The following is a 12,110-nucleotide window of genomic DNA, read 5'->3' on the forward strand; positions in this document are numbered from 1 at the left end:
GCATATCTGAATTCCTAGCAGGTAGTTACAGTGCAAAGTGTATTAATTAAAATGCCACTTTGGGAAATCCTTCTTTATCCAATGCTCATTATTAACATGAAAGATAGTGAACATGTTTTGATTTTCTATAAAAATTTTAGTCATCGTGACAGGGATACAAATGGTGAAGAAGAGCATGTGAAATGTTAATGAAATTCTGATCATTTTACAGGACTTAGTCCTTTTATGGCACTTCTGCCCCAAAGGAAGGATTTGCACAGCTTTGCAAAGATCCAGGGCAATGTATTGTCAAACTCTAGATCCTGGAGTCAATTTCTAAAGTGACTAATGATTTGGAGTGCTTCAGTTTAGGGGTTTTTCTATATTGATGTATACAGTAAGCCATATTTATTCCACAGCTCCCACTGGCCTGTCTAAACTGTTTATAAGACTCATAGCCCATTTCCCACAGCAGACATCCTTACCTGGGTGACTGTTGGCCATATGAGTGTTTCTAAATGCCAGAATCCTCTCCCCATTGCATTTTACTAAATATATCCTGTAATCATTATCTGCCTTTCAAATGATAAAAATCCATGTTTCTCTATCACGAGGAGCTGCATGACAAACAGGGCTCACACGTAGGAGATGCTCGAGTTTGTTGTGTGACCAGTCATGCTCTGCCAGTCACAAGCATCACACCCAGGCAAAGAGACAACCTTACATATCAGTAATACACTTGGGACCTTTGAGCACAGTCCTCCAGTTCTTCTGCAAGAGGCCTTGACAGATACTGGCAGTAAGATTTGCTATCACTGCTTCCCCATGTTTTGAAATTCAGGACCCTTTCAAACCTTAGACCAAGATTCCATGTCTCTAGGCACTTTTGAATATGTTGTCTTATGCAACCATAGATCCAGACTAAGCTGAAACTTCTATCTATGCCCACAAACAGTAGGGAAAATGGGTCTTTGTAATTTATCACAAACTTGTAACTTATCACTCACAACTTATCCCTGTGGGAAGACTCCTCTTTTTTGCCAACTAAAACTGAAAAACTGTCTCTTTACTGGCCAGCAGAAAGAGACCTGAGTCTTTTTGGAAACTATGTCTGAATCTTAAGTGGCATCTCTATACTCCTGCTTAATGTCTGAGCTTACTGCAGATTACTTTTTACCTCTCTTCTTTGGAATTTCTTCTGGAATTTGGTCACGGGTAGTCACGTCTATGTTAGTTTTGTATTTCAATTCTTTAAAACAAGTATGAGCAAGGAAGATGTGACTTCTGTGTTTAGGGCTATATTTACTTGGTCCTTCTCAGAGACACTGAAGGTTCTGAACAGAAGGTGTTCAGACTATATTACTCTTTAGAGGCAAAAATTCCTATCATCATTGCTGCCCCTGCAAAACAACTGATATGGAAAAGGAGCTAAATATATACACGGTGCCTACAAGCTTACCATAACATAGCAAATGTAACCTAAGATGCATTAGTAGAAATATTCCCCACAGAGGCAGAGAAATCTAAGCAATGCAGTAAGATCACCTCTGAGGGACAGTTTAAGATGCTGATCATCTATGAAATATGAACTAACGTGGAATAGGTGTAAATAAAGGGTACCACGATGACTATGGAAATGGAAAGCATAGTTTCTGAGGCCAGTTGAGAAAAGCTCTATTTTGTTTAGGCTAACAAGCCAAATACTGAAATAGAATGTATGCTAATTGCCTGTAAATACGTCAAAGAGGTAAACAATAAGGAAAATATTTAAGCCAGTAATCAATGTTGGCACAAGCATACACGGTGCAAACTAGCAATTAATACATTTAGCATAGAATTTGGAAAAAAAAAAATCCTAAATGTTATAAGAATGTCATTGCAGAACAGACCTGCTTTTGGTTAGTAGTCTACAGCAGAATAACATAGGCTCGGGGGTTTTTTTCAGTATGGAGGAAAAATTGTGAAGGCATTCATGTAGCACAGTGGCTATGATAATAGAGGACTAGTCCGCTATTCTCCACACAGACACCACAACTAAAAGACAGCTACTTTTCAGCATCAGGAGTCTTTTAAGGTATGCTGTCCATATGCATAGTTACACAACAAATGTTCATACACCAGCCACAAGAGCCAGGAGAACCTTTTAGCTTTGCAGCAGAATGCCCACTTGCCTTTTGTTTTATAAGCCAGCTCTTATTTCTTTCATTTCTTAGATGAGTAATGGGATGACAAATTCAATCAATGGCACCCTTGCAGAGCAAAACTAAGCATTAAGTCTGTTTTCAGTAAAGGATTCAGCCTGAAGAAATCTAGAGTAGGATTTGACTACTCTAATGCAGGTGTGGACTGTTTACTTGTCTCTTATCTTGAAACAGGTGTTACATTTGGCCAGGCAGACTGCACCCCCAATCACAGAATCATAGAATGGTTTGGGTTGGAAGGGCCCTTAAAGATCATCTAGTCCCAACCCCCCTGCCATGGGCAGGGACACCTTCCACTAGACCAGGTTGCTCAAAGCCCCATCCAGCCTGGCCTTGAACACTTCCAGAGAGGGGGCATCCACAGCTTCTCTAGGCAACCTGTTCCAGTGCCTCACCACACTCACAGTAAAGAATTTCTTCCTTACATCTAATCTAAATCTTCAGTTTAAAGCCATTACCCCTTGTAAAAAGTCCCTCTCTGGCTTTCTTGTAGGCCCCCTTTAGGTATTGGGAGGCTGCTCTGAAGTCTCCCTGGAGCCTTCTCTTCTCCAGGCTGAACAACCCCAACACTCTCAGCCTGTCTTCATAGGGGAGGTGCTCCAGGGCTCTGATCATTCTGTAGACTATATAACTACAGAGATAAATCTCTATAGACTATATTGGGGAACTTGACAGGTAGCTCAGATGTGAGCACCACATTGTAGACACTTAAAGACAGGTGAGCTGAAGTTATATCCTGCCCCAGTTTTTAACAAAAATAACTAAAAATTAAAAGAGAAACAATGAACCGAACAAAACGCTCCTCTAATATGAAACCCTTCACTAAATTGAGAACACAAGATAAAAATTATGTTTATGTTTTTGTTATAAAGGATTTGCCTGCTGAGAAATAAAATTATCCTAGGCCTCTGTTTTTGAGTTTGCAGTCCAAGTACAGAAATACCATACAAGGAAATGCACTTTTGATACACTACCCTAATGGTTAGTTAAACAGCAAATGCTTGCTTGCTACGGGCTCGTTTAAGTTTTATGTCAAAGATTTAATGGATAATTTGCAAAGTTTAAGACTCTGCAACATGGTGGCAAACTAGTTTCCTCTGGCATGGCCTGTAATTTTATAAGCATAAACTCTATAGATCAAAGGCAAATCTTAAATGTATTTTTAGTATGGTTCTAAACTACCTAGAAAAATTGCAGCTAGAATAACCATATATATTCAAGCTTTTGGTCTCAAAGAACGATTTTAATCATATATTAATAATGGTTTACATGCTGGCTGTTTGGCATGCAGCATCTGGATCTATTTGTCCTGTGCTAAGGGGATGCAGAGAAGACAACATGATCATAATCTGTGATTTAATTTAGGATTTATGCATTTGCTTTGCTTTCTTTGAGTTGCATTCCCAGATGTACCGTGATTAGGACAGTAACTGTGATTCTATGGACAAGCAAATCTGTATCAACCAACCTATCTAGACTACGAAGAGAAATGACTTGCATGTGCCTGTAAAGACAGTAGTAATTCCTTTAAGATTTATTCTAGTTTTTCTAGAAAAACTTTATTAGCTGCTCATGACATATTGCCACAAGACAAATAAAAGATCTTACGGATTAATTCTAAAATAATATCTTGAAGAAAAAAAAAATCTTTAAATGCTTTTGTTGCTAAAAGTGTGGGGAGCTCCTGTACAAGGAACCGAAGAATTTCAGTATGTATCAAGACTAATTCATATTTATTAGTCAACAGCAATTCAGCAGTACTGTTTTCCGAAAACACCCATTACTCAAGAAACGTTATCCTGTAGCAGGAGATACCCTCGGATATTAATTTTATACCAGCATCTCTTTCCGTTAAGAAAGTAACAGGAGGAGAAAAGGGGGAGGAGGCCATTACCTGCGATTATTTCCAGGACGCGACCCTGAAAACCACTTTTTGAGTTTCTCCTGCCCGTGGCTGTCCCGCAAGCGAGGGAGCACCCGTTACACTGCGCTGCACCCCAGCACCCTCCCGCGCGGCCCGCAGGCGCTGAGGGCCCTGCCGCCATCTCGGCGCCCGCCCGGAGGCGGACGGCTCCGCCGCTTCTTCAACAACAGCGCGGGCCTTTCTCCTCCCTTTACTTCGGTCGTCGCGTACAAGCGCCGCTCTTGGAACAGACGGACCCTGCCCGCAGCAGAACCTCAGCGTACGGGCTGTACGACTCGCCGGACTGTGCCAGCCTCGGGCTAAGGCCGGGGCTTGCGGGAAGATGCTCAGACCGGCTGCCCCGCTCCCTTGGGGTGACCGACCCGCCGGGCCGCAGCCGAAGGGCGGGCGGCACGCCCTGGCGCGGGCGGGGCGGAGGGGGGCTTGGGACTCCCCGAGCCGCGGCTGGGCGGCTGCCGGGGGGCAGCGGGTTTGCGGGGCGGTAAGGCGGGGCGGGGCGGGCTGGGGGCCGGAGCGCAGAGGCAGAGCGGGCAGGGAGGAAAGCTGGCAGAGAAGCGGGGCGGCGGCGGCAGGTCCGCCCGCCCCGGGGCTGCGGCCGTGAGGGGCCGCCCGCGCCCGCCCGCCCGGCCAATGGGAGCGGCGGTTGTTAGCGGGCCGGGAGGTGGCGGCGTTGCCACAGCAGCGGCGGGGCTGGGGCTGCAGCCGGTGGTCGGGGTGCGCCATGGAGGGGCTGGAAGGTGAGGGGCAGCGGCGGGGCGTCCCCTCCCTCCGCCGGGGGCACCCGGCGGGCGCCTGGGGCGGGCCGGGCCGCGCCGCGCCGCGCCTTTGTGCTGTGGCGGGGCGTGCTTGGGCGGTGGCGGCGGTGGGAGCCGGGGCCCGGGCGCCGCCTTCCCCGCTCTCGGAGCCCCCTGAGGCGGCGCGGCGGCCTCGCCTCGCTCCGCGGCCGGGAGCGCTGGGGGCTGACGGGGCTGAGGCGGGGGAGCGCCAGTGCCGCAGAAGGGGGGTGGAGTGCTTTTGGGGCGGCGAACAAAGCGGGAGGCAGCGGGCCCCTGCACGGAGCCCGGCGGGCTCGGGCGCGGCGCGGAGCGGGAGGGGAGGCGCGGCGGGCAGGGCCGGCCTCGCCGCGCTTTGTCTGCGGAGCTGCTCGGCTCTCCAGCCGAGCTGCGGGGTGGTGGCCGTTCTCCGCCGGCCCCTTCCTGCCGCGGCCGGACTCGGAACGCGGTGAGCCTGCTCGGTGATCCGCCGCTGGGGGCGAGTGCCCTGCCGGGGGGGGGGGGGAGACGATGGGACGGCATCGGGTCGTGTGGGCATCCTTTTTTAGCGAACAGACGGCTAAGGATACGCTTATAGTGCTATGGAGTGTTCGGTGCGCTGAAGACTAGGTATGTATTTGCAGATAGAGTATTTGCAACTTTAGCCTGTGCCAGTTGCGCTAATGAAGATATCGTGACTCTCCAGAGTATGCATCGTAGCATAGATCCCAGCTTGGAATTTATGAAGTTACAGCTTGCTATCTGAGCGTTGCGGTAGGCCTGTCATTACTGTGTTTTGCAAGCTGCTTTAACCATATTACTTAGGAAGAAATACAGACGCGTTCTGAGTAACTATCACAAAACAGTGGTGAAGTCTTCATGCTCTGCTTCACTAGAGGTAACTGAGTGCTTAAATAGGAGTGAGCACAAACTAGCCTTTGTTCTTTATCCCTTCTAGGACAGTTGGAGAACAGAAGTAATTCTCACCAAAAACCTGTCTTTTTTACAGTCATCAGACACTGGTCTTATGCCTAGTGACTTCATCAAGACTATAAATTTGGACATGATTTGGCATAAAATCCCAAGAGGTTCTCTTTCATTTGATTCACTCATTATGCTTTGCTGACTGTTAATGCCTTTTCAATTTGAAAGGTGGTGTGCTGTCTTTATCAAATAATGCTTTATCAGGTACTCTGATTGTCATGATAATCCTGTGACAATCATATGTTGCCTGTCCAGAAGGGGAAAACTTGCTTTAATTTTGACTGAGCTATGTGTTTGACTGCAGTTGAGACTGCATGTCATCTGCAGCCCATCCATCAATTGATTTGATTGGCTATGAGCTAATTTACCGAGGCCAGCTATGCCAGCTGTGTTGTATAAGCTCCAGCACCTTCATAACAGAGGGTGGGAAGAAAGTGGATGTACAGATAACAGCAGAAGCCTGAAAAAACATGTCATTTTTGCAGTAGAATTTGTCCAGCTTCTGACTTTGCTGGAAATGGTTTACATTTTATTTGTGTTTCAGTAGTGACTCGGGAGTGGTGGGAGAAAGAGCTGCTAAATCACAGGTGAAATCTCATGTTTACTCAGTGAACCTTTTCTTGAAAGTACTTTCAAAACCTAGAGCTTATCGAAGCATTTTTCCGCGGTGTGAAATGTTCCTTCTGAACACTCGAGGCTAATTTGAGAATAGCACAGGTAATTAGCCGTTTCTAAAACTTGAGATGTCCTTCCATTGCAAACACTCATATCCCATGCTGTTATCCAGCATCCTTGAATGCTAAAGTTCTCGAAACTGAAGAATATAGTATTTTGCGTTTTTCTGGGTCACTTTGTGCTGTGTTTTTCTTCCTCTAAACAAATTGCCACAACATAAAATACTTCCTTTTTTGCTTCAAATCATTTGAAGCAAGTAGTTTTTCTTTTATTTACAGTTTTTCAGTTTAAGCTGTGTCTCTTGATGCACATTGGGTTAGGCTCAGATGAAGTTTCTGTAGAAAGGTGGCTCTAAGACAGGAAAAATGTACGCAAAACCAATAATAAATTATTTCATTGGGTATTATGCTTTTTTCCAGTCACTGCTCCACTGGCAACTCAGAAGAACGTTGCTGGTTGCCATTTTAGATTAAATTTGTGTTTAGAAGCACAGTTGCACAGTCATACCCATCCGACATGGAAGTATGGACTGCTTCTGAAATCTGTCTCAGCCTGCTCCTTCTCTATATTAGCGCATAGGAAAATAATTTCCCAGAGCTGATTTGTACAGCGGGTCCTGGCAGTTGTGTGTGTGAGGGACATGATTATGGTGGAGGGCAGGACTTTGTCTTTTGGCAGCAGTCTGCTGCTGTGTTTTTATGACTGTGGAAGACCCCCTCAGGTTCAGGATGCTTGGCCTGGACTTTCCGCCCTCAGAAGCTGGTGCTTTGCTTTTGTGAAGCTCAGCATTATAGATGCAAGATCTGTTTTATTTCTGTTTATTTAAGCATGCTATTAATAAGAAAGAACTCTATCCAGTTTAGAATGATTCTTTCCATAATGTGGAGAGTTGTATGTGTATTAGTTGGCTTGTGGAGCTGCATTAGTGACATTTAAAAAGCTAAATAATATTTCCAGTGTTGCAGTTGCATTTTCTCTCTCTGTGCAAGTTTAAATGTTAAGTGAAATGGGAAAGTAGGTTTCTGTGTGACGTAAGTTTCTTCTAAAATTTACTTTTATTGCTTTTTTTTAAAGTCTGTTCCTTTATTATTTCATTTGTATTGTTATATTACTAGATTGATACTGAGAGTCAAATTTATAACTTTTAAAGTTTTGTAAAAGTAATCAGTGCACACTTGTCATTACAAGTGACAAATTTGATGTTAAATCTAAAGTTATTAGCTCAGCGTTTGTTACTTTGCAGCCTGTGTGCTGTTTTTCAATTTTCATTAAATTTACTGGTGAAAACACTTAAAGCAATAGACTGTCTGTGCCTGAAAATGTAGTGCTCTCTAAGGTGAGTAAGGTGAGTTTAAAAATCTGTTTCTGAGTAGTCCACCATATGCTGAATCTCAGGACCATTTTTGATGGGTTGATATGTGCTTGTTTCTTTCACTACTGCATGGTAAGAAAAAAGCTATTACATTGGCATGTTTGTTGCTCTCCGTTTTGCTTAAAGGAGATGAAGGAGGGGATCCAAGCACTGAATTCCTGACTTCATATAAGCTGGAGCAGTCCAGTGGTGGCATTTGATTGGCTTCTCTCCAGTCTGTTGTTTTTTCTGGGAGGATGCCGGTGACAGCTGCTTGAGCCGACTAAATGCGACTTCCCACACTTGTTCATAGCCCATCCCAGTGGGTCAGGACTGCTGCTGCCTAAGGAGTAAAGGGCAGAGAGGCAGCTGTGCCTGAGGTCAGATGTCCAGCTCTTTGTGGTAGGTAATGGCAGTGCTTACCCAGACCCAGTCTTCTCCTTCAGCCTGTGCTCTAGCAGCCGGGGAAGGCTGGTTGTGGTTGGAAGGGGATGAGTGGCTGCTTGGTCAGGAAATAGCCTGCAGTCTCCAACCCATAGCTTTCCCTTGCAGATGCCAAGTAGGGACTACTGTGATTAAGCATTTAGACTCTTAGAGTCTGGGTGTGCCCTCAAGGTTTCATAAGAATAAGGCTCACCGTATAGGATCTTCTGCTGAGAGCTGAGATCTGTGCTGTAACAGGATTTGTCCCTGGACCCTTCGCTGGCACTGATAATGTCTGAGACACCCCAAACAGTGCAAGTGTTCTAGTTTGGCATTTTATATAGTAACATGACTGTTGAAAGCAAGTCCTTATGCTTGCTTTGACAGAATTTCTGAGTAAGCTAATGCCCAGTCTTATTTTTTTTTCCTAATAGTGTAGAAAATTATTTCAGTTTTGAAAACAAAAAATAACATTAATGTGAATCTTCCTTTCCCTCTAGTGTTCATCTTTGTCTTGCCTCACTGGATGTGTGCAGCAGCTTCCTTACTTTGGCAGCCATTTTCTTAAGCTTCATTTGAGAGAGGCTTCTGCGTTTTTGGAACACTTCAGCTTTTTTGGGTCTGTCTAACAGAACGAAGAATTAATTTTACAGGACTGTTCTTAAATCAGCAAGTTGGAAACTATTAAAGATTGAAATGCAAAACTGATATTAATGTATATTCTTTTAAGAAGTTGTTTGTCTCCAGTAGCCATTAAAACACAGTGATAAATATGACTTTGCATTGAACTGCTGTGTTTCACTAGGCATAATTTCACCTCTGTTAAGTGATCTAATTTTGACATTTAATACACTGTGTAACTGTGGCCAAGGTATTTACTTTTTCAAAGGCAATTATGGTTTTTGGTTTTGATTAGTGTTTATGTTTGGGGGAAGAAATTGAAATTAAATGTTTTACTTAAGGAAAAATTCTGAAAGCTAAGTTTAGGCTGATATGATAGGGGAAGTGCACTATCAAAATCTACTTCCTTTAAAGGTGAAATACGTGTAGACAGGAGTTTGAGTGTTTCAGACTAGTTTCTTCAGCATCATAGAAAAGGGTGTAAAATCTGTTAGTTCTATAGTTTTTGTAGAATTCTTCCATTTTTAACTTCAATTGCAGAAACTAGATTGATCTAGTAAGTGAATTGGTTGAAATTGTGGGAAGATAAATGTATTTTGCCTGCACATGCACAGCTGATTTGGTTATTATCAAAAGCAGTTGCGTTTCAGTAAAATAGTTCCAGGAATATGTTAAACAGTTGAGAGAGTGAGAAGTGGGCTTACTTTTAAAGAAATTCTGGGGGGCAGGGGGCAGAGTAGGAATCAATATATTATAAATGAAGTTTATTATCAAAATTGTTTTTATCACATTATTGTTAGCCAAGTAATATTCTGATAAGCAAGCAGATTTAGATTGGGATTACTTTGTCCACTTACATTTGGGTAGTAGAGTATGTAAGTCCAGAATTTTCTGGGGGGTCACTGGTGCAAAGCAGTCTTGGTTTAAGGCTAGTGTGAGAAGGCTAGTCTTTGCTTGACTGCCTGCTTACAGTCATCATGGTGCTTGTAGCCTGATGCAGCAGAATAGTGAGTTTATGATGCCAAGCACAATTGTGTAACGTGTACACAGATTTTGCAGGTCACATGCTTTCTGGTGGCTTTAATTGATCTTAAAGCTCATTAACAAAAGACCAGATAACGTATCTGGAAGTCAGATCGATCGAATAGTGCTGCTTATTTGCCTTCGATTTTGTTGTGTTTCCATCTTCATTACAAGGGAAGCTCTCATAGATTTTTCTGGATAATCATCGCAACTGAGTGCCTCTTTAAAGTGCCTGTACATTAACGCTCACAGTATGGGAACAAACGGGAGGAATTGAGTGCTGCATGTAGTTGCAGGGCTAGGATCTTGTTGGGATCATGCGTAGGTGGTAGGACAGCTCACAGGACTGCAGTGTTGTGGTGGATGAATACAGGCTCTACAGGAAGAACCAGCTGTACGGCAAGGGGGGAAGTTGCCCTTTATGTGGGAAAACAGCAAGAATGCATAGAGCTTTGCTGTGGAGCCCCCTGGGAGCTTATGGATCAGGGTTAGCAGGCAGACCAGTGTGGGAAATACTGTTGTGGTTGTCTGCTATGACCCACCTGATCAGGAAGAAGATGAAGCCTCCTTCAAATAATTGGAAGGAGCCTTGTATTCGCAGGCCCTGGTCCTCATGAGATACTTTAACTACCTGATGACCTGCTGGAGGGACAAATCAGCAAGGCACAAGCAATCTAGGAGGCTTCTGGTATGCACTGATGACAAATTCCTGACCCAGGTGATCAAGGAGCTGACAAGGGGAGGCACTCCTGCTGGAATTCATACCTACAAACGTGAGATGTGAAGGTCAGAAGCAGCCTTAACTGCAGTGACCATGGGATGGTTGAATTCAGGATCCTGAGAGGAGGGAGCTGGGCAAATAAGCAGGATCTCAACCCTGGACTTAAGGAGAGCAGCCTTTGACTTGTTTAGGGATCTGCTTGGAAGAATCTTACGAGCTAAGGCCCTAGGGGGAGTCCAGGAGAGCTGGTTATTTTTAAGGACCTGTAGTGTGATGTTGGCATGTTTTAACATTAAAACTTACACTTCATATGAGGAAGGGAGGAAAGAAGGACGGTTCTAGAAAAGGGGAGTACACCATGATGTGAGTTGTATGTGTGCTGCTATTACAGCCATTCTTGACTGCATGCAATTCATTTCTCAGTCACAAAAAAAACTTCTTCACAGAATCCTCCTCCAGGTTGTCACTTTGAGGCAATGGGACTTTCCTTGTTATGTTATTTTCAAGGAAGTAGTACCACACTCACCATCATCAGACTCGTGTTCAATGCAATAACAGTAATTTTGACAAATATAATGCGTTTGCATTGCCAGGCTGAAGAGCTGACTTAAAAACACGCAGAGGTACTATGAAAGGCATACTCAAGCTTTTCAGCTTGAAGGAATGGAAGTTATGCTGCTTTTTGTTATCTTTTTGGAAGCAGAAGTGACAGGTTTTATGCAAGATTAGACTGCATTGTCAATACAGAAGTAGAAGAGAATTCATGAGGCTTTCCTCTAAAATTAGGGATAGATAGATAAAAGTAGATTGGTTTGCTATTTGTTTTACAATTGCAAATAACCTAATTGCATAAAAATTTCAAAGTATGTGAATGGTTGAATACTAAGAGACAGGGCTTACTATGATTTCCTCTTCCTTTCTCGAACTTTTCGGCAAACTGCTGAATAGCATAGGTGAGAAGGGATTTGCTTGGTGGGGTAAATCACGCATGTCGTCAGTTATCAAGCAGACTTTACCAAAGTGTGGCAAGTACTCCCTGTTGGTAAGCAGTATGTTATATTTGCCTGACTTTTGTTCGCATTTCAGAATTCCTTTTGGCAAAATAATGAAAACTTGCAAAACTTACACCTTTATTGGTATACTTTTTTCTACTTTTGTACATTCAGCTTTTCATTATTTTATTTAATGCTCTTTAAAATTGCTCTTTAAAAATTAATGCTTGGAATTGTATTTGACTGTTCAAAGAAGTGTTCCCTACCTATGTCACTGCATCAGTATCATTTTTAGGTGACTCTTGTTTATAGTATTTGTCATTAGTCTTTTCAGACTATTATTAGATAATGTGTTGATTAAAAAATATAACTCAGTCAGTACTGATAGTGGACATAACGTTGGAGACTGACAGTCCCCAATGAACTAGATGCTGTGGGTTGATGGTACAGATTCCAATTAATGT

General features: G+C 43.6%; 1 protein-coding gene across 2 annotated transcripts in view; it reads left to right on the forward strand.

The window, feature by feature from the left end:
* Positions 1–4,709: 4,709 nt before the first annotated feature.
* Positions 4,710–12,110, forward strand: part of ZC2HC1A (zinc finger C2HC-type containing 1A) — a 37,743-nt gene continuing 30,342 nt past the window's right edge. The window contains exon 1 of one of the 2 annotated variants that reach the window (XM_069779556.1): positions 4,710–4,841. In XM_069779556.1, the coding sequence (XP_069635657.1) occupies positions 4,826–4,841 (16 nt within the window). In that variant the 5' untranslated portion in view covers positions 4,710–4,825. The remainder of the gene's footprint in view (positions 4,842–12,110) is intronic. The other variant, XM_069779558.1, reaches the window with a different exon arrangement.

This window comes from Haliaeetus albicilla, chromosome 3, assembly GCF_947461875.1.
Source record: "Haliaeetus albicilla chromosome 3, bHalAlb1.1, whole genome shotgun sequence".
Taxonomy (NCBI): domain Eukaryota; kingdom Metazoa; phylum Chordata; class Aves; order Accipitriformes; family Accipitridae; genus Haliaeetus; species Haliaeetus albicilla.